Source organism: Gossypium raimondii, chromosome 5 (genome assembly GCF_025698545.1).
Source record: "Gossypium raimondii isolate GPD5lz chromosome 5, ASM2569854v1, whole genome shotgun sequence".
Taxonomy (NCBI): Eukaryota; Viridiplantae; Streptophyta; class Magnoliopsida; order Malvales; family Malvaceae; genus Gossypium; species Gossypium raimondii.
This window is the reverse complement of record NC_068569.1, coordinates 18,064,948-18,085,617: the sequence shown is the minus strand read 5'-3', so window position 1 is coordinate 18,085,617 and position 20,670 is coordinate 18,064,948. Positions and strand designations below refer to the sequence as shown.

General features: G+C 36.6%; 1 protein-coding gene across 2 annotated transcripts; it reads right to left on the bottom strand.

Annotated features, from left to right (window-relative positions):
• Positions 1 to 919: 919 nt before the first annotated feature.
• LOC105769449 (protein SABRE) lies at positions 920 to 20,124 on the bottom strand. Of its 2 annotated transcripts, none has more exons than XM_012590093.2 (23): positions 19,690 to 20,124; positions 19,141 to 19,252; positions 17,621 to 17,881; positions 16,896 to 17,098; positions 16,450 to 16,672; positions 15,679 to 15,849; positions 15,479 to 15,580; positions 13,681 to 13,932; positions 10,870 to 12,975; positions 8,822 to 10,676; positions 8,526 to 8,629; positions 7,973 to 8,329; positions 7,547 to 7,665; positions 6,540 to 6,786; positions 5,414 to 5,638; positions 4,176 to 4,315; positions 3,677 to 3,749; positions 3,393 to 3,494; positions 3,130 to 3,303; positions 2,658 to 2,996; positions 2,395 to 2,562; positions 1,709 to 2,081; positions 920 to 1,515 (listed from the first exon to the last, which is right to left on the bottom strand). In XM_012590093.2, exons 1-23 carry the CDS (start codon positions 19,758 to 19,760, stop codon positions 1,400 to 1,402), a joined length of 7,893 nt encoding a protein of 2,630 aa, XP_012445547.1. In that variant the 5' UTR covers positions 19,761 to 20,124; the 3' UTR covers positions 920 to 1,399. The 2 variants fall into 2 exon arrangements, with proteins under 2 accessions (XP_012445547.1, XP_012445545.1); XM_012590091.2 differs by having other exon boundaries at positions 920 to 1,521; positions 19,690 to 20,120.
• Positions 20,125 to 20,670: the final 546 nt, after the last annotated feature.

Below are 20,670 nucleotides of genomic sequence, written 5' to 3'. Positions count from 1 at the left end.
TATCCAAAATGCAATTAAGTTTTACTCAGTTTAAAAAAACTATTCTATTATAATTTCTATATTAATATTTCTTTATAACTTAAAATTAAGAATACTGTATGACTGTAATTTTCAAAAATAATACGCAAATATATTCAAATAAAATTATAAAAAATAATCCTAGAATATTTATAGAGTATACTATGTATCTTTTAAAATTACCTTTGAATAAGAAATACCATATTAAAAGACTTTTCTAAAATAAAAGAATAAGATATAATAAATGTAATAATGAAATTTTAAATAATACTACCTTACTGTTAGACAAATAAGTAATTAATTTTATAATTCAAAATTAATATGAAATTATAATTGAGAATCCAATTTTAATAAGTAGAATAGATATTGAACCTCGTAAATATCATATTATATATATATAATAAAACAAGAATTTCTTGTATTTTTGGAAATATTAAATTCTGAAGCAAGGTGATATAGTATTTTTACAGTACTAAAATATAATATTTAAATAGTTCATATTTTGCAATATTTTATATAGTATTTAAAATACATTATTTAATATTATTTGTCAAAAGTATTATATAAATAAATTTAACATACATTAATTAATACATACAATCAACTGTTGCACGAGATAAAGAAACTAATTAAAATAAATAAATAAAACATAGTATATTTTTTATTCATACTATTACTAACCATATCTAATCCAATTATCCTACCCACAAGAACGTTACAAATTGATGCATTAAGCCAGATCCAGAATGAACCAAAAAAGAAAAAGATGATTCAGATACAACCATGTTTGCCACCACAAAAGAAGCAATGCCTAGGATTACTTAATCAAAGTGAACTGCAGAATAGATAGGACCCGATCCAATGCCTAAGATTATTTTTAATGTTCAAATGGCATCAAAAGGATAGTAACTTTCATATTTATTTCTATTCCAATATATATATTATTTAAATGTATGTACAAAATTATAGTACTTGGTAGCTCGTATAATCTGTTTATATTTTCTACCCAACCTACAAAATTTATGGATTTGAACCTGCTGCAATCACTTGGTCAAATGAAGCAGAGGGTCATAAAACAACAAATATGATCTAACCCAGGCTTTCAAAGATCAATCACCATAGAATACAAGGGTACATCATCAACCAGAACCTGCACAGTCAATAACCAAGCAGGCATACCTTCGGTGTTCTTCAACCATCTTTTTTTTTTTTTTTGGAAGATCAGAAACGAGTCTGTCTTCAAGCACTGTTACATTTTAGCAAAACAATGCGGTTGCTTGTCATCACTGCTCTGAAGTAATTGGGCACATATTTGCGGACTGCATACTGTTTGCTCCATTCAAGGCCTTCGAATAATACTGTCATTTGATGAGAGACGAGTCTATTCATAAAAATCCTCATATGGTGAGGATCCACTAGAAGAGTCTGTTTCAAATGAAGTGATCTCCAACCCCATCGGTGATGATGGAAGTGATTCTCTCTGTTGAGAAGATGAACCTGAACCTGAACCAGAACAAAGTCAAGTTGGTCTAAAACTATATCCCTCAATGCCTAATAGGGAAAACCTCAAAAATTACACAAGTGTTTGAACAATACTGTAAAATGAGGAAATGCCACTTCTTTTCTTTTTTTTTTTCCATAAAAAACAAAAAGAAAGGTGAAATTAAAAGGGAGATAAACTCGTACATACCTTTTTGTCCCCTTGAACGGAACTTCTTTGTGTGCCGCCTAATAAGTCTCTTAGCTTTGGTTATGGTCAACTGCCTAGCGAATGGAGAGATTTCAGCTTCACTCTCACTCCACTCTCCATGGAAATCATTCTCCGCTTCACCTCTCATAGTTCGTAGCACGAATTGTTTGGCTTTACGCCGTTGAGTGTTGAAGAGGCCCCTAATGGAAGTAACAAATCCATCACCAGCTCCATCACTTGGACGCTTAAGAAAAGCTATCGGGTACGGGCCAGGTTTCTCAACCTGGTCATTGTCACTGAGATTGAGGTCACTATCAGGAACACCAGTTCCACTTGGCTGTTGAGTATGTGCCTTGTCTTTGAATTTTTTACCCTTACCAAAAACCAAATAATTAATAGGGAAGTCAGCAGATCTGCATTCAGCTAGCCTAGTGGTTTAACAAACAAATTAAGCTTCACCATACTTGCAAATGCAGTTAAGAACTATAAACTCTAGATACTAACAATGTTTGCCATCCCATGTTATTGCAATTTTTATGATACTTTTAATTGTGAGATGAGGCATTACAATTTCCAAGTCATAAGCCAAGGAATAGGAGCGGGAGCATGGAGACTAGTGACCGTAAAAGTAGGGGAAATTTATGATTAGGGAGATTTGCAGGTAGGTTCACATCCATATTCCTTACCTGCATTCCTGTTACAGACTTTAGAACTCCCCATATAATATGCTTCTTAACTCGAGAGAACAGTCTTCTCCAAGTCCCAGTGAACTCCACACGGTGAAATGTATCCATCAGCAACTTGAGATCATTTACAACAAATCTGGACCCTTCATATGTAACTAGTAGTTCAACCTAATGCACAACAGAAATATACGTCAATAAAAACCAAAGAACGGAAATACAGAACAAGAGATGACCAAATTAAAATTAACCAAAACTAAACCAACCTGACTTATCTTGATATTGTGAAATTCCATCATTTTCCGAGGCCTAGATTTTTTCTCTTCATTGGATTTTCCAACCTTCTTCTCTTCCTGAGATGATCGACCAGACTTAACAGATTTTGTGTCTTTCATTTTATTTTTAGAGGATTCATCTTGTTGCTCAGTGGAAACAAGTGGTCCACTTTTAGTGGAAGAAACGCTGGAAGAATGAGCCTGTAGGACAAGTTCATTAGCCACTGATTCTGCAACAGTCTCTTCCCATGTTCTGTCAAAAGAAGATGTTCTCCTCAACTCAGGGCCAGAACCAGAAACATGTGATTTTGGGTCTTGTATCTTAGATGCCTGCATGTGGGGTTCAAAAATGAAAATTAAAACAGAGAAATATAATGATCCAAAGCTTAATATAGGAATATGACTTAAATAAATCACTAAGTTGACGAAATACTACAAGGTAGGGAAACATAACGATCCTCACTTGGGCAGATCCAGCAGGAGCAGACTGATTGGTAATGGATGTACAAGACACACTTGGCTTGGATGGTACTTCAGACTCCTTTGTTGAGTGGATGCCTGATGCAGAAGCATCATGGTTTAAGGCACCCTTCTTTAGACGTCTTGCAACAGATGTTGTGGAGCCCTTCCAAACTTCCTGCATCTCCAAAATTCAAGCATGAGGACATTCACTAATTGCACTAGAAATTTGCTCATGGACTTCATGATCTGAAGCCCAAAACTAACCTGCCGTCTTTGCGAATCTTGTTCTTCTTCTGGGAAGAAATACCCCCACATCATTCTGTACATTGTCTCTGTCAAATGAATCTTAAGGGGGTATATCTCTACCTACAGGGTAAAGAAATACCTCATCGTAATTTTTATAAATAATAGTAGTCACAAATGCTTCTAATATCTAATATAAAAATAGGCATCCTAGCTTCTCAATCATTAAACACTCAAACTCATTTGAAATATATGCTCAAGGAATCAAGGGCTGACAAAAAGAAAATAAGAAAATTGAATTTTACCTGAAAATGATCCAGAGAGGAGTTTCCATCTTTCGGAGCACCCTGCTTCGCATCCACATGAAGCATGACTTTTCTGCAACACAGAAAGTTGATATATCAAGATTTTGTGGAGAATTATTACAGCATAAGCTGAGCTATGTAATCCAAACTCTTCACACGGAAATGTCCAAATGAAAATATATCGGAGGACATAATCCCTGCTCCCCCACCCCCACACAACCACATGAAAAACCACAAGGAAATATTGGTAAAGAAAATAAAATTTCTTTATAAAGAAAACCATGTTCACAAAAAAAGTCAAGTTTCTGATAGCAGAAAGGTAAAGTAAAGATTGGTGGCAAAACCAATCAACCATAAGATAGAAGTGAATACGTGACTAGGTTCTGTTGGCAGAGAACCACCAAATTAGGTTTAAGGAGGTTGAAATGAGGCATGTTGCAACTAAAACTATAATTAGATAAAACACCTAAAGCGACAGAGTCAAGGAAATAGTTTGTACTTTCCCCATTCTGGAGGAGGATTCCATGCTGATAAAAGCATATCAGATTTGTCATTGCGCAGGCAGTTTCTCACAACAAAATACTTTGTTGTAAACTGAGCAACACCAACATCTTCGTAATCGCGTTCAAAACCATAAATCTGCATGAACAGGAGAAAAAATAAACTGTAAGATACCAGCCTCAAAAGTAAACAATATTTAAGTGCAAACCCATATGGAAATTAAAGTTTAAACCTCAATTAAACCATGATTCAACAAATAAATAATAAATAACAAGGAAGACAAAATCTCAAAATGATAATAAAAGCAATGGACAGAAAAACCAATATTGACTCCCAGCACTCAAAAGTGCAAGCTGCAGAAGAGGCAGATGCCTATGACAAGCAAGGCACAAATTTCTAAAATGAGAAATCAATCAACAACTTTATATTTAAGATGTCAAATATATAAGTTTGGTTATACAAGTTAAAAAGTTGATTCCAATCACTTTCTAATGAATTTTAAATACAGGCACTATCTGACCTAATCAAGAGTCCTCATCAAAATCAAAAGCTCTAAGTTCCCTTCACAGCTATCTTCAACAAAATATAAAAGTATTTCACCCTTTTCTTATTCCTATGAACGATACATGTATTATCTCACCATCAAATAAAATTACAGCTCACAAAAATTCAAAAAGAGAAGGCAGAATTTCTAAGCAATGCCTTTTGCCTTTCAAGATCTCCATCTAGGCATAAAAATGGAAGTATACATTTCAAATAAAACAAATTTATTTTGGCTTGTTTTATTAATCTTTCTTGATTTGCTTCACTATTGTAAATGAGTTTCTCAATAACTTTTCTTGCAGATGATATATACAAATAGGTCTGCATATCTTTCCAATGAAAAAAATTATAACAAAATGAATTGATCATACATTTCTTGAATTTAATATTTCATATTTTTATGATTACAGCTTTCTATCCTGATACCTTATCTTGTTAAAACTAATATTTCTTCATTTCTTATGTAAAGACACCGCACATGGAGGAGGTGCAATGAGCTGTTTATTTACTCTAGATTACATTTGGGAGGGCGAGAGTTTGCTCTGTGCCTTTGTGCCTAAGCACATGGCTTGAATAATCCTGATTACTGTTAGTTCAGGGCAACAAATGTATTTGGGAATATGGCCTCCACCAAGAGATAAAAGCAGATATCAATTGATACTTCACTAGCATATCAAATCTTCAGGAACTCACCATGTCATTTATCTCTGCCTCAGCAAATGATTTACCATCCACAAGCATACTCCATACAACTTTGTTAATTTGCAAAGAAATTCGCATTGCATAGGATGGACTTTTGTTGTTTTCTTTCTCCATTAGCCGTAGCTGAGCTGCTTTCTGCAAAGCAACCCGTAAGGATAGAGATGCAGCTTTCCTCGATTTTTTTGCATTAATAAGTTCTCTCTTCAGTCCTTGCACCTATACATATAAAGTTCATACTGCTTAAAATTTGTTGCGCGCAAAAGAATAACAACTAATCCACATGGTATCTTAGAAGACAAACAGGCATATAGAATCTTAGAAGACAAGTACACAAAAACAAAATCTATGCCCAGACAGTAATACGAAACCATGAATAAAAGATGTAACAAAAAGAGCAGATAAGAAGAGATATAGTCATAAACAGAGAGCCTGCAGCATTTACAGCAACTGTAAAATGCCTTATCAGAGTGCACCCTTTAATGTCCAAAGAGCATTTTTGAAATAAATGCCAGATCACAGAATTAAGTAAATGTAAATTGGTCTTTTCTAGATTTGATGATACAGTACAGGTAGGTGGAGTATCTTCCTACATTCGTGAAGTTATACTGACAAAAAAACAGCCCACCAAAGGACAATAGATTACCCACATTGAATTTCACTTTCTAGTAAATTATCCTCAGTTCATACCATTATAGTTTCAGATACAGATGCTTTGAGTGATGGGTATAAACAAGCTGAGAGAAATTTATACAAATTGGATTTGGCAAGAAAGGGATGTTAGAGGAAACTTAAAATTCAGTCTTAAACCAGAAAGATAGTGTGCATCTTCTTTTAACCGCGTATTACTGATAATAATTTCCAATAATCACTGCATTTACTGCAGAAAGAAATTTATGGGATCCATATGTTCCAAATCCAGTTTTTTTCACATTGCATATTAAAATGTTGTTGATAAGGTAAAGCACAGAAAATTGCAGCTCTCCACTTTTCTTATATGAATTTGCTTATAATTTAGGCCCACTAACAATATTAATCTTTTAAAAATTCAACATGAGAGTAACTCAACAACCATGGAAACTTGATACTTAGAGATTGTTGACAAGGTTCTCTTTCTTACCAATATAGATCTCTCGCCATTTACCATCCAACAATCACCTTCCTTTTCCAGATGGTCTCCTGAAGTATCACAATGAAGAGACAGCTTTTTAATGTCATTCAATAGCAATTTCTGCTCCCGCTCTTTCTGTTCAAGGGTAATTTTGGCAAGTTCCACCTCTTCAACACCATCAGGAACCACTTCATCTGCCTCCTCTCCTACATCTTCATCATCTTCACCAGGACAAGAGAGACTGCTTTTTCGAGGCCTGAATTAAACATGTTACCAGCATTAAATACCAAAAAAGTCTTTGGTGGAGTGCAAAGATCATGCAACTGATTTCATTAATAAACTAAGTGACCATTGCGTCCATACAATATATGGCGAATGTTGAAGAATAGGTTACATTTAAAAAAGATCAATATAAGACTGTTAGGTAATAGGTGTAAAGCAGCTTACATATTAATAAAAAATAATAAAACAATAAGTACAATTATAGCTTTTAATATAGTTTGAAAAAGAGGCCCAGTAAGGTTCATAAAACCCAACTGCAGATGGAAAATAAAACGAAAATTTCACTATCATCTAAGCACATGAAAACAAACACCAGAAGAAAGGAAGTGGAGTAGCTCGTCTAAACAAGGCAAAATTGCTTTACACATGCTTTTTAAGCAAAAGATGGCAACCCATGGTCAAATTGATCTTATCAAGCCAAATGCAACGGTTGGATTTGGATCCATCAAGGGCGTTCGTACACGGGTAGGCCCCACATTTGCAAATGAAAAGAAAATGCTATCTATCCAGAACACTATTATAATAATGCCCATTTATCAAACTACTTGTTTCAAAAGATAAAATGGAGAAACAAATATCATTTTTAAAGACTAGTATCTGCCAACAAATAGATTCAACAGGCCGAAGCACATGAACATGTGGAAACTCCTACAACTAATTTCATTAAAAAAAATACATTATTCTGGAAAATAAAATAAAAGAAACAGAAGGAAAATACTGTGGAATGTACTCACTTGGGAAGTCGAGCAAAGAGAAGATTGGTTAATACATCCAGCATAACCTGAAACTGGCGAGATGTCATGCTAGCTGTTATGTTGTCAGAGTTAAAGGTCAGTTCCTTTAATGACTTCACCTGCAACAGAATTAAAAAGAAAGACATGCAAAATTAATGGAAGTCTACAATTCAATAAACTGCCAACCAGTAAAGTGATTAACTATAAATGACGGCAACTTCTATGCTGTGCAGTAAACAGTACTCTCCCATTATTTCTCCTCGTTATCTTTGGTATTGTTTTAAAAATCAACATTTTCCTTTCTTCATGAAATGTTTAGTTTAAATGCTTCACAATTAAATTACATCTCTTTTTACTTATGTTCAAATACTTGGAGATGGACATAGAAATCCTTGCAGAAACAAATACCTCAAGAATATTACATACCTTCAAGTCTGGGGTTCCACCTTTATGTCTTGTGTACCGGAAGTACATATCACAAGGCATAAACACTCTTTCAAGTAGAGCGCCAGTACGTTTGACCTTCGGGGAACTTTTACGAATTTTTGGAAGCCACTGTAGTCCAGCCCCAGGATCCACATCAGTTGGTGCAACATGAGCCTGTACATCCTCCAGCATCACAGAAAACTCCATCTTCTTCAATGTCATGTCATGCTCACCTTCGGGAATATGAACATTTCCAGTACCAAGTGCTTGCTCAATCAGCTCAGAGCCAACATGAAGAACTGAATGAAATGATCGAGCTAAAACACGACCACAAACAGCAGCAAGAAGAAATCTCCCCTGATAGGCATGAAAGGAGTAACTTTACTGAAAACATGACTAATATAAGATGACAACCCCCAACAAATCACTACGAGATGCAAAAATAAGATCATGCATAGTGAACTCAGGCAATGATTCATAAGTAAAAGAAATGTTCTGAATGTTTGCAAAAAGAATGAACAAGCTTATAAAATGCAAAAATGCCACAACTTACATTGGCTTCTTCAGAGTGAAGATTGAATTGAGGTTCAATAACATTCACCATAAAACGCATAATCCCTTCCTCTTCCGAATCATTGCCCTCACATTTAGCTAGTGCTACAGTAAAACATACTGTAATTTAGCAACATGATAATTATAACAATGTCTTTGATGCAGCTAACATTTATGGCGGTTGATGAATGAATTTGTAATTGCAAAATCCTCACTAGCATTAAATGGAATCCAAGCATCTCAAACTTAATGTGAAAAACCGAAATCTCAAAATCTCATACTAAGCTTGAGACATACCAACTGCAGCAGTAGATGAACATTCCAATCCAACTGCATGTGATAGAGATGAATGTGATCCTGATGTCTCTATGTGCTGAGAAGGAACACCTTGATTGGTAGAAGGGGACTTTGAAGCATCCTCTTGAGGCATTTCAGGTTCACCAAGTTTCTGTTTCTCCTCAACTAACTTCCTCTGTGCATACTGCCGAGAAGGTGAAGGCTTTTGAGGTTCAAATGCTTTTGATATTCCACCAACAAAAGACCACACAGCATCTCTATTTTCTATGGTCCACAAAAGTTTTAGGCCATAAACAAAAATTCGCTGACAATTATCGGCTATAACCACATTGTAACCATCGTCATCACTAGGATCTGACCGAGCATGCTCATCACTCTCACTCCCGTTCTCAAATTCAGATCTGACATATGTCATTTCAAGATTTTTTCTTCCAGCCTCCTGCCATGCCAATAACCTTGCAGGATCAGCCTTTGGGGCCTGCCTCCTGATAGTAAAATAATCAGATGACAACAAAAATCCTTCATCACGATGCTTCTCTGTGCAAGCATTCACATATTTACTTTTTTCACTAGGAACTCGTTCCATGGATGCAGACTGAGAAGTTTTCCTCATCATTTTAACTACTTTCGTGACACTAGTGCAGTCTTCTTTGTTTAAATAAACCTTAGGCACATGAAGGTCAAGCCCCTGGTACACAAGATCAAGAGGATCACGCTTGCACTCAAAAGTATATTTTTGCTTACCCCTACTGTAACAGATTTCATATTTAAGCTTTGCCATATTAAATGTCAGTCCTTTTGCTGGATCATCATCATCTAATGTCATATGCTTTATGCAAGTAGGTGTAGCATCTAAACGGAGCATAAATTCTGTCATCACCCTATCTAAGGACAAGTTTCCTGATCTAGGAACTCTTGGAACTCCAAAACGAGGCCAACGAGAAAAGGAACGCAATTTATGAGGAGGAATATAGTTCATATTCCAGAACTTAATTATCCAAGCTAGATCATGTGCACCGACATTGAATGTTGGTGAAGCAATCGAAACATTCCCCGCCTTAAACTGTACCCCATTTACAGCTCCATCTAGAATAGTGCAATCTGAGGCTGAGGCAGATGGGGATTGTTTGTCCAATGGGGCAACAAGGGACTTAAGAGAAAAGTTCCATCGGAGGGAAAGAGAAGTAGATCTGAAAGGATCAAATACTTTCTCCCTAGGCTTCCCTTCAATAGGAACTGCAAATAAATAATGATTCATGGGATTGCCAGACTCACATTCCCAATCCATTGTAACCTCAAGGCTGAAGACTGGAGCCTCAAGGAAAGCACCAGATGAAATGGTGGGAAGTTTTAAGCTTCGACTATTTACCAAACTCTCCAAACTACTCAAGAAAAATTTAAAATCCTTAGCAGAAACATACACACGGCCATCTGATTGCTGGATCTCCATAGAACCAGAAACAATTTGAAGCTTGTCAAGCTTTTCATAAGGATCAGTAGTCGCAAGAATGTTCCATTTACTTTCAGAAAAGAATAAGGTGATATTTCCATGGATGTAATTTCTCATTTCATCCCACCACGGTAAGCTCCGCTCCTTTTTTAGAACCTGTGAAAGACCAGGACTCCTTTTACTTAAATTGGCCCTACGAAGTGCAACGGTGAAAGCATAGCTTATGTCAGCAAAAACTGGTTCATATCCCACCCCAAACGACACTTCTGCTTTTTTAAAATGTATAGGCAAATCAGAGTATGTTTTCATCGGTGGAGTTGTACCACTAGCCGAACGAAGCATGCGGACCTTTCTCCATCTCCCAATGAAGACATCATGGGAAATTTGGGGCTGAAAACATGTTGCCTAATTTTCAAAGAAAATAATTTCAGAGTAAGATCAGCAACCTTCCACCTTCCTTTTTTTTTCTCCAAAAAGGACATATAAAAGATAAAATTCAAAATATGATTATCTTTGCATTTAATGGGACAAGTAAAGAAAAAAAATTGGGTTGGGTTGGGTTGGGGGGGGGGGGAAGGCATTAAGCTTATGAGTTTACCTGCTGTGCTAGCACAACACGTCCTTCGCATCTACCAGAAATTGCAGAAAAAAGAGGAAATGTATAATCTCTTAACTGAACAACAAGACTGCCAGCATTTAAGAGAATATTACTCCCATATAGACGTGAAAAGGGTATATTGCTTTCACGACATACTGGATCAAGCTGCTTTAGGATGTCTATCATCCCGTCATCTCCACCATCAATCCTTGTCAATGTCACATCTAACTCTGTAGCAGAAACTGCAAGAAGAGAAGTTCTTGCAGTGCTTGGCTTAAAACCAGCCTGAAAACCTTCTCTACAGGCACCTGAGCCTTCTGATTGTTTTAGCCTCCGACATGCCAAGTAATAGGATCGGAAAGACTGTTTATAGATCTCTTCTTGCATTTTTTGGATTGCTGAAGGATCTTGCACATCAATTTCAGCTCCATTATGGTGAATCCTTCTTTCAGAAGCAGAATCATTACTTTCTGCTGTTTTAGGACACTGGTTGGCGAGGACATAATCATCAAGAAATTTCAACCGAACAGCTAACTCACAGGCCTCATTCTTCATTAAATGGTAATGCTCATCAAGCCAACCCTGTATTGGCTCTTCCTCAATATCAGCAGTTAACTTGCGTATGCAGAACTTTACACGTCCAAATTTTGTTGAACTAGACTTCTTAAGTTTTGAGCTTTCCTTTCTCATGGGAAAAATTAGCTCAGTTTTAGCTTGAGTTATAAGCTTTAAAGCTCGCAACATCTCCTCAACAGCATCATCAATGGCACGCAACTCCAGCCTGAAAGGCATGCAAATATGAACATCAAGTGCTTGAACCACCCAATCCCACAAAACAGCCGTTGATACTTTTGCATCAGATGAGATGGAAGTAGAGGGAATACGAGAAATCTGCATTCGGCTGCTTCTGAGTATCCGGGCCCCATTGAAACTAAGCATCAGCCCTTCAAGAAGTACTCCTATACGGGCATTCTCAGAGAAAATTGACTGAACCTGCACGAGTGCATCAACTCCATCTCCAACTTCAGCAGATATACTCAGCATCTCTACATCAACAGCAAATATAGATTCTTTTTTCTTTGTTTTATCAAGATTACCCGCTTCAATCACAGTGACTTCTTTCTTCTGCTCAGCATCTTTTATACCAGAGATATTATCCATGTGTTCATTTCCAAGTCCCTCGAGCTTCTGACTGTGAACTAGTGCTTTCAGTTGCAAAACAAGTTCAAACAAAGACAGATGCACATCAGGCTCCCATCTGACGGAGATATCACTAGCACTGAACAGAGAGCAAACAGCTATCTCCTTAAGGCCACCAGAGCGTCGTACAAATTTTGCGTTCTGCATGTCAAACAACGAAACTTTTGTCTCTGGTTTATCTTCTCCAAGACGTTCCTGATAAATAGATCTGGCCCTTTCAAGTTCCACCTGCATGGATTGTTTCTCCTTGTTCACACACAAACTGAAGTGAAAGATGTCAAGCAAAACAGAGTATCCCAATTTCCTGCTCTGATCAGAAACTGTGGACATTATATTTGCATTACGTGGTGTACCATCAGCTGAAACACTAATAACAACTCGACCGCCCTGAGACCCATAATTTACACGCTTGGGGTCCGCAACAACAGAGTTTTCCAAGTAAGTGTCACCATAGAAACTAACTGAACAACGTTCAAGATTAAAGTTTAAAAGCCGAGTGCCCTTCCCTGATGGTTTTGAAGAACGTCCTGTCCGGCTCTGTGTTGCTTTCTTACCAGCAGAAAGATTTTTTAAGAGTGCTTCAAAGGACAAAGCTGTTACTATGAGTGATTCAACACGCTTAAAGGTTAAATAAATGCCCATTCCAGTCACGTCAGCAGAAAGAGCTAATTTACATCTAGGGCCATCTTCTTCAGATGATTCCATGTCCTTTTTACCCCAATCTAGACTAACCTTTGCTATATGCAGTAATGAACCTGAATTGGATTCCACAGTGAAAAGGCTTTCATTCAAGCATTCTTGATATTCATCTGCCGTATGCAAATTCACCTCACCAAGTTCCATGTGTACTGTGGTTCCTATACTTGAAATGTTGTTAGCAAACAGATGTGATGACTGTGAGCATCCCTGCATTTAGAAATCAAAGTCAAAAATTGGAGTCTCAGTTGTTGCTTCATTCCAGAAGTCAAAACATAAACCAACTAAGGCATATTAAGTGAATAACCACAAAAAACAAGGAAACAAATGAACATAGTCCAAACAGAAGATCATGCTACTCAAAATAGCAAATAAATTATAGATGTGACCATAGATTGTCCTACACCCACATATATAAAAAACTTCTTATGTCCGAAAACCATCAAAAAGAACAACCTGTCCATATTAAGAGTTTCATAAACAGTTAAAAAGGGATTCTTCTTTTAGCAATATGCTGATTTTAGTTGGTCTAATTTCAAGCGAACACAAATTGTTCATTATATGGACTGCCACCATGGTTCCCACCACCTGGTAGCAAAAAATTGGCTCCACAACACAACCACCCAGAATAAAAAGGCACTTGACTAATGCTTTAGAAGTGATGTGCTAATGGCATGATCATCTGGCAAAAAAACTTTCTGTTGGTGAAGAGCTGAAACTAAATCATAAGAAAGAACTAAAGAACATATTCTGCACATAAATCCTACAATACCAACTATATTGGAAGAAAAATATTACAAGCGAATTATGCACCTTCAGATATAGAGTCATGTGCTAGCACAGCATGAGCAGCAAGATGAAGGCTCAATCATTTCCTAGATACCCAATATAAATGAGACACAGAATGTTGCTTACATGATACAGTGGCACACCACTTATACTATAAAGCACAATCGTCATCTCAGGGGCTGAGACAGTACATGTCCACATGATAGCTTTGGATCCAGTTGATTGTGGCTTCTCCAGAGTAGAAGTTTCCTCTTCAAGAACCATTCCCTTCTTTTTGGAGGACTGCAACCTCAACCATGGCTTCAATCTACTCATTATAATGTTAAATTGAGTCCCACCAAGTTTAACATCAACTTCAGCTCTAATAGGTGAGATTGGCTGAAAAGCAACAGCGCTAAAAAGAATAAGCCAATAAAGCAACCTGATAAACTATAAACATGACACTAACAATATATTTACCAAATCCACCTATTTTCGAAAATATACAGATACCAAACAAAAGTGAGATAAATTGGTATTAGAAGTAGATTGAAAAAAAAAATCTCCTTTTTCCCAAACAAGGTGGTGGTAAGAGTGAGTCTGTGTACCAGGCAAGGTATCAGATAATGGGAATGAATAGAATAAGAAAACTAGAGAAGTTGGAATCAGTAAAGGTAGCTCTACTAGCAAATTTTCTTTTCCAATTGCCAGGAATCACTAAAAGAACCATAAACCAGTTAGTCCAACCAGTTCAATAGGGGGAACCATTCAGCTATCCAGGAAATTCGTCTCCCTGGTCCTGTATTGGGCCTCAAATGGTCAAAACTAGTCCCTATTTGGGAATTGATAAGTTTTTTTACTTCCAAAAAAACATTTCCTGGCAAGGAAATTATATGGGTTTTTTTATGAAGTCATTACCTTTTAAAGGCAGGTCAAGTTGGGTCAAATTTAAATTTATCTTTTCTCGGCGAGCATGAGAGAGGTGCTAAAAATTGTAAAGACTAAAGACCACAGATGGGTTAATTGGGTCAGGTTTAGGCAAATTGTGCACTTTCTATTTGGGTTCAGGACCTTCAGGTTAACCAAACAAACTTTGGAAGATGCACCAAATCACCCACACAAGGCCTAGCCATCCTAATAGAAATGATTCAACCACCAATACCCAAAAAGAGCATAACAAGACGATATCAACTACTATTCATTTTCTACCGATCTACAATGCTAGACATATGACCACATAAAATGCTGATGCCGGTGGCCCAGGTCAAATCCATGAATTTCTTATAGACAATAAATATGATAGTTTCTAAATTCATACTCATCTGAGATCACTTGGTAAAAGGCAGGAAGCCAAGTAATACAGAATAAAATGAAAACTTGATGCAGTGTTGTCAAGGCATGTCTGTGCGCCTGCCAGTGCCTGTGCCTTGCACCTTAGCATACGACAAAAACATCCCAGACCGTTTCAGCCGAAGCCCATTTGATCAGGTGCATGCCTGGTGCGCCTAAGCACACTTTTTTGTAAGGCAATGGGCACAAAAAAGAAACGGCCACCAAATTAAATTTCTCTTTAATTTCTTTTATTTTTCACTTTTTTTCATTTGATATACCTTTATAAGTAAGAAAGGGATAATATCAAACTCTATACTTTGCAATATTTGAGCATTTGACACAAAACATTGCCCATAAGAAAATCATGCATATTGACCAATAAAAGAACCGCATGCTTTGTAGATAAGCTATAACGCACTTCAGAGTTTATTATATATCTTAAGTTTTATATATATACACACAGACCTATAAAAACTCATATATAAATACATAGAGCTTTTTTTGTGCCTTGCACCCATGACAACACTGACTTGATGATTTGCTATTAAAACATATTTTACCTGTTGTACCACACTGAAAAAGTAAAGGGTAACAACCTGACAAAGACACCAACCTGCCATGATTGCACAGGACTTGCCTGTATCGGAATGTAGACAAAAGAGACAACATCCACTTTCATTATCTGCAATACAGAAGAGCCAGCTTCTCTAAGAAGCTGAAACAGAAAAACAAAAGTTAATAATAGGCCAATTTGCAAGATTATGATATACATTATAAAACAGAGAGCTGCAACATAAATAGTAATGGCTATACATGTATCTCACTGAAATCCAACTGAACATCAAGACGCTCACTCTCCCCCACATCCTCAGTTGATCTTGATTTGATGCATTTCAATTGAATGCCCATGATGTTATTCTCAACAACAATATCATGTTGCAGATGCATAAATTTCACGTCTAGTTTTGGTAAGTTGAAGCAAATCTGTCTCAAAAAAACAAATGAATGAAATAAAATAAAAGTTCCCACCAATGCATGCAAATAACTGGACCACCACCTATCTTCTTAAATTTTAGCAAACTATTATCATGCATTCTAATAACTTGAGAATTGTCTCTGAGCTACACATCCAATTCTTAGTTCTCACTGATCAACACAAGAAAATATGGGTTCATCAAACAAACATTCATCCTCTTTTATAGGGTTTAGAATCTCTATAATGCACTTCTTTGTCAGAATTGTTGCTTATTTCTTCCATTAGCTTCATTCTTACCTAAGGATGCTGGCAGTCTGTCCATAAGCTAGCCAGCACAAATGAAAAGAGCTATTTCAAGCAGGTTGGAATTACATCTATAATTGCTCAATCCAGTGGAAGATTAAAAATAACAATTTTCATGATAGCTAAGGATGTAAAACAATCACGACCAAGCCCAAAAATAATATTTTACACACTAATAATGAAGTTGCCAGTGGATGCTTCTAATCTTTGAATTCATAGTAACTTAAACAGATAAGGGCAACCAACCTTAGAAGACAGGAAAACACATAGCAGGCTTATCTCTATCAATGAGTAAAAGCACAAACCTTTTCTGGAAACATAGAAGTATACTTTGCCAATGCTAAAATTGCAGATTGTTTTTTCTGAGGCTTTTTAGTGGTTACATAATCAGCAGTCGGCCCTGTAACTTTATCGGTTTGAGTAAAAACATCTGGCGGTTCTTTATTCTTTGAGAGTAGCTCCTCATTGAGGTTCACAACAATCTCTCCACAGTTAATGTCCACATTTCGAACAACTACACCGGCTTCCCTGAACGAAGATGATACAAATAGAGGAGCATTTTAGCGCATAAAGTAAAAGCCAAAACAATATATATATATATGATTAAGCAGATAATATGTGTATGAGACAAAAATGCAACCCAAGGAGAGTAAAACTTACCATCATTAACAGACCAACAAACTTATGTCAAATATAATGGGTTGCAATGGTTTGGGCACTGTAAAGAAAATTCCAGAAAGAAAAGAAATACCTATCATGGCCAAATTCACAAGAGAGAGAGAACTCTTCACAGCTAAAAGAAGAAGAAGGCTTTTCCATAAAGCCAGAGAGCATCTGAATAGCATAGACAGAAATGGGTAATATGTGTAGCTTAACAAACAGATTGTGTTTGGAGCCACCATCCTTAGATATGTCTACTTTGAGTTCCTTAACTTCAGCAGTTGCTCTGGGCGTCTGCATAGTTACAAGATACACTTGAGCATAAGAACGTAAAAGAAAAAGGGCAACAGAAAAATACATAATTAATAAAAGCATACATTTGTTTAGGATCTATGTGAATCTAGGGCATTCAGAGATTGTTGAACCCTAACTAGATGATAATGCATATATGATATTAGGTGTATGAACAAGATCAAATGAAGTAACAAATAAGTCAATCAGAATCATACTCTAAGATGAATTGACTTCCAAACTGTGCAGGTGTGTGAATCATGCAGCAGCATAGGAACCAACAAAAAGTTATTACTGGATTTCCTATTCAGTAACTTACAATCAGAAGAAAGGTAGCAATCAAAAAGCATTAACAATATACATCATCCCCAACCACTCCCTTAGCTCCCCATTCAACATTACTCCAGAGCACACACGACAAAGACATATCCCCCAAACCTTAAAAATTATGTGCTGAAAATGAATTATGCAAAAGTGAGATCACTGTTTAAAAGGGAGGAGAAAAAAAGGCCAAAGATCAGTTACCTTCATAACCAAATCTGTGACAGACACTGAAAAATATCTTGCAATGTTAGCTACAACCATCCACTTCCCCCTGCCTGGAGTGCGAGGTTTCCGGGGTCTAGATTTCTGTGAACTTTTACTTGAAGGCCTTAGTACAACTTCCAAGTCACATATCAACACCTGCAGCTTTGGATCCTTAGAAATAATGCCAGCCCCAAGTTTAACCAGGGATTGGCGTAAACTAAGCTTGATTTCACCCACTAATATGGATTCAACAGCACCCTGAAAATTTTCCAAAGAAGCAAAATATGTTCAACACCATGAACAGGCACATAGGTACCGAAATAGGAACTGGAACAAAAAAGCAATAAATTATAAAAAAATTAATACATACTGAAATAAATTCAGATTGTTCAGATAGCCTTCATGATTTTCGAAGGGGATTTTAAACTATTTCTAATGTGTTGGACTGGCTTCAAAAACAAACCGCCTAATCCACTTAAGAGTAGAAAGGTCAGTAATCAGAGTAAAACTACATACCGGGCCATAACTATAGCATCCTACTCATTATTTAACCCTATATTATATATATAAATATTCCAGTCAAAGAAGTTCAACTTAAAGGCACACTTATCTCTTGCACGTGCCTCCTGGACATCCATTTAGATTTATTTCCAGGAAACACAACTCACCCCAACTTAAAACAAAATAAAAAGACTTGGGATGGCAAGGTTCTCCGCAAACTAAACACAAAATGATTTTACTGAGGTAAAATGTCACCTCACAAACCAAATCCATGACAAAGTAATGCTTAAAGTTGACAGCAAGAAGAACACCTATAGTTGCAGTAATCTGCCAATTAGTACGGCCCATCATATAAGAAACAAATACCAAGAACTTACCCAAAGACACAGAATGAGAGGAAACTTCAACTTATAAAGGTCCATGCTACAATTTAGGTGAAATTACTCCGTATTATTCTCTTAAACAAATCTAGATCTACTTTGTGCTTGATTGGAAAAGAAATGGAATGATAGAAAGGTGCAAGAGAAAACTGAAAAGAAAAGTAAAGACACTTCTGAGAAATAGGAGAGGTAGTCTATTGGAAGCATTTGTGAATGAACAGTTTTTTCTATCCAATTTTAACTGAATTGCCAGGATTCTAAGTACTTAACCTCCCTTCTCCCTCTTAGATTGAAAGGAACATGGAATGGTTTTGGTAAAACATTGGATTATGGACTGACAAAAACTCATGTAAGTGCAATAACTTTTCACTTTTCCCCCCTTGTCATTCCATCCTACCAAGCAAGTATGAGAAATATTTTATCTTTGCATCCACTTTTCTCTCCTTTCCAGGGAGAAAATTACTTGTCTTTCTCGCAAGTAATTTGATAAACACCGGAAGGAAAGTCAAGTTGTTCAAAAATATGACTCCTCTCGTGTTAGTGACTAGCAGAGGCTTTAATACCTAAATTACATGTATGGACCCTAATTTAACAGAACATTGAATATGAAAACAACCAATTGAATTACAGGAAAACCTTATTGAACTTCACAACAACATCCTTCAAACATTTCCATCCCCCAACACGGAATCCAACAGATGCTCCAACTATCCTGCTTAGAATCCAAGCTAGCAACCTTGACGCAAATCTGCAAAGGGAATAAAACATATAACAGAAGCTTTAACTATCCCTTGGGGATCATCAGCTCCAAAGTTCGAACAGAAAAGAAGCAATAAATTGAGGAATAAAAAAGCAAGGTAATATGAAAACAGTTCCGATACATAAATATGTCATTGGAATTATTCTGCTTAAGAGAAGGATAAATACATTGACAATGCCAATTACAAGTCTGTAACAAATTAACCACGTATGAGACAGCTTCGTCTTAGGAACTAGAAATAACATCAAGAAACACTAAAGGCTAACAAAAGGATGCCAATTAAAAAGAAGAAAAAATCAAATGCATAAGCAAAAAGCTGATCGAAATAACATTCCAAAATTCAGATAATACACTAATAAAAGCATGCGTGCCGACACTTAGATAAACAACTTCAAACGCAACAAGTGAAAAGCAGGGGGACTTACATGAAAACCATCCACAATGTGATGGAAATCATAAAGAATCCGAAGAGAAACTTGACAGGAGAAGCCGCCATTTTTTTTCTAGCGACAAAACTGTAATTCTACGGAACCGTAGAAAATCCGATCAAATCATCCAATTCGGAAAAAGAATACGAAGCAGCGGCAAATGTAACAGCGTCCGAACATAATAGCATTACAAAGTAGAATAAGAAGGAGAAAAAGAGGAGACGAAACCCTAAAGAAAATGAGTTTCCAAAAGATAGAAAGCGATCTGAGAGTTCAGTTGAAGCAATGAAAGCGACTCTTCGAGGATCAGAGATCGGAGAGGAGAGTGTCAACGTGAAAGAAGATCCGATCCATGATTTGCTCGATGATCAAATGAACTGACTGCTCCTGTTATTTGTTTCCGGTTTTCTTTTTTCTTTTTTAATTTGATTTGGCGAGTAGTGATGGGTAGGATCTAGTGGTGTGAGGGTGCAAGAGAAGATGGGTGTGCTGGGGTGTTTTCTTGAGAAACGTGAACGGGATGCCAATTTTAAATGCCGAATTTGTCCTCGGGAGATGAGTGGGGGACTAAGGAGAGCCAACGCCTTTTTGATTTGCGTCGGCAACTCGGCATTTTTTATTGGACTAAATCACTATTTAGGGCCTGAACTTGATAATTTTTCTCATATTGGGTTCTGAACTTTTTTCTGTCCAAGTTAAGTCTTTAATTTAGCAATTTTTCCCACATTGAGACCTGAATTTTTTTGGTCCAATTTGGGCCCTAAACTTGGTAATTGTTCCCGCATTAGAGTCTGAACTTGGAATTGTTCCTATATTCAGGCTTGAACTTTAGGATTTTTAAGGACTAACTTGGATAAAAAAAGTTGAAGCCACAATGTGGGAATATTTGCTAAGTTCAAGCCCTAACTTGGGCAAAAAAATTTCAAGCCTCAATGTGGGGATATTTGCTAAGTTCAAGGCCTGACTTGGATAAAAGTT

Bases quoted from the DNA above. Each gene is read 5' to 3' on its own strand.
- LOC105769449 (XM_012590091.2), bottom strand. From the start codon at position 19,760: ATGGCGGCTTCTCCTGTCAAGTTTCTCTTCGGATTCTTTATGATTTCC. The intron at 15,581-15,678 runs GTATAGCCATTA...TTTCTGTTTCAG, and splicing joins TGGATTTCAGTGAGATACAT to CTTCTTAGAGAAGCTGGCTC. The intron at 13,933-15,478 runs GTTGGTGTCTTT...GTTGCTTTTCAG, and splicing joins GTCCTGTGCAATCATGGCAG to CCAATCTCACCTATTAGAGC.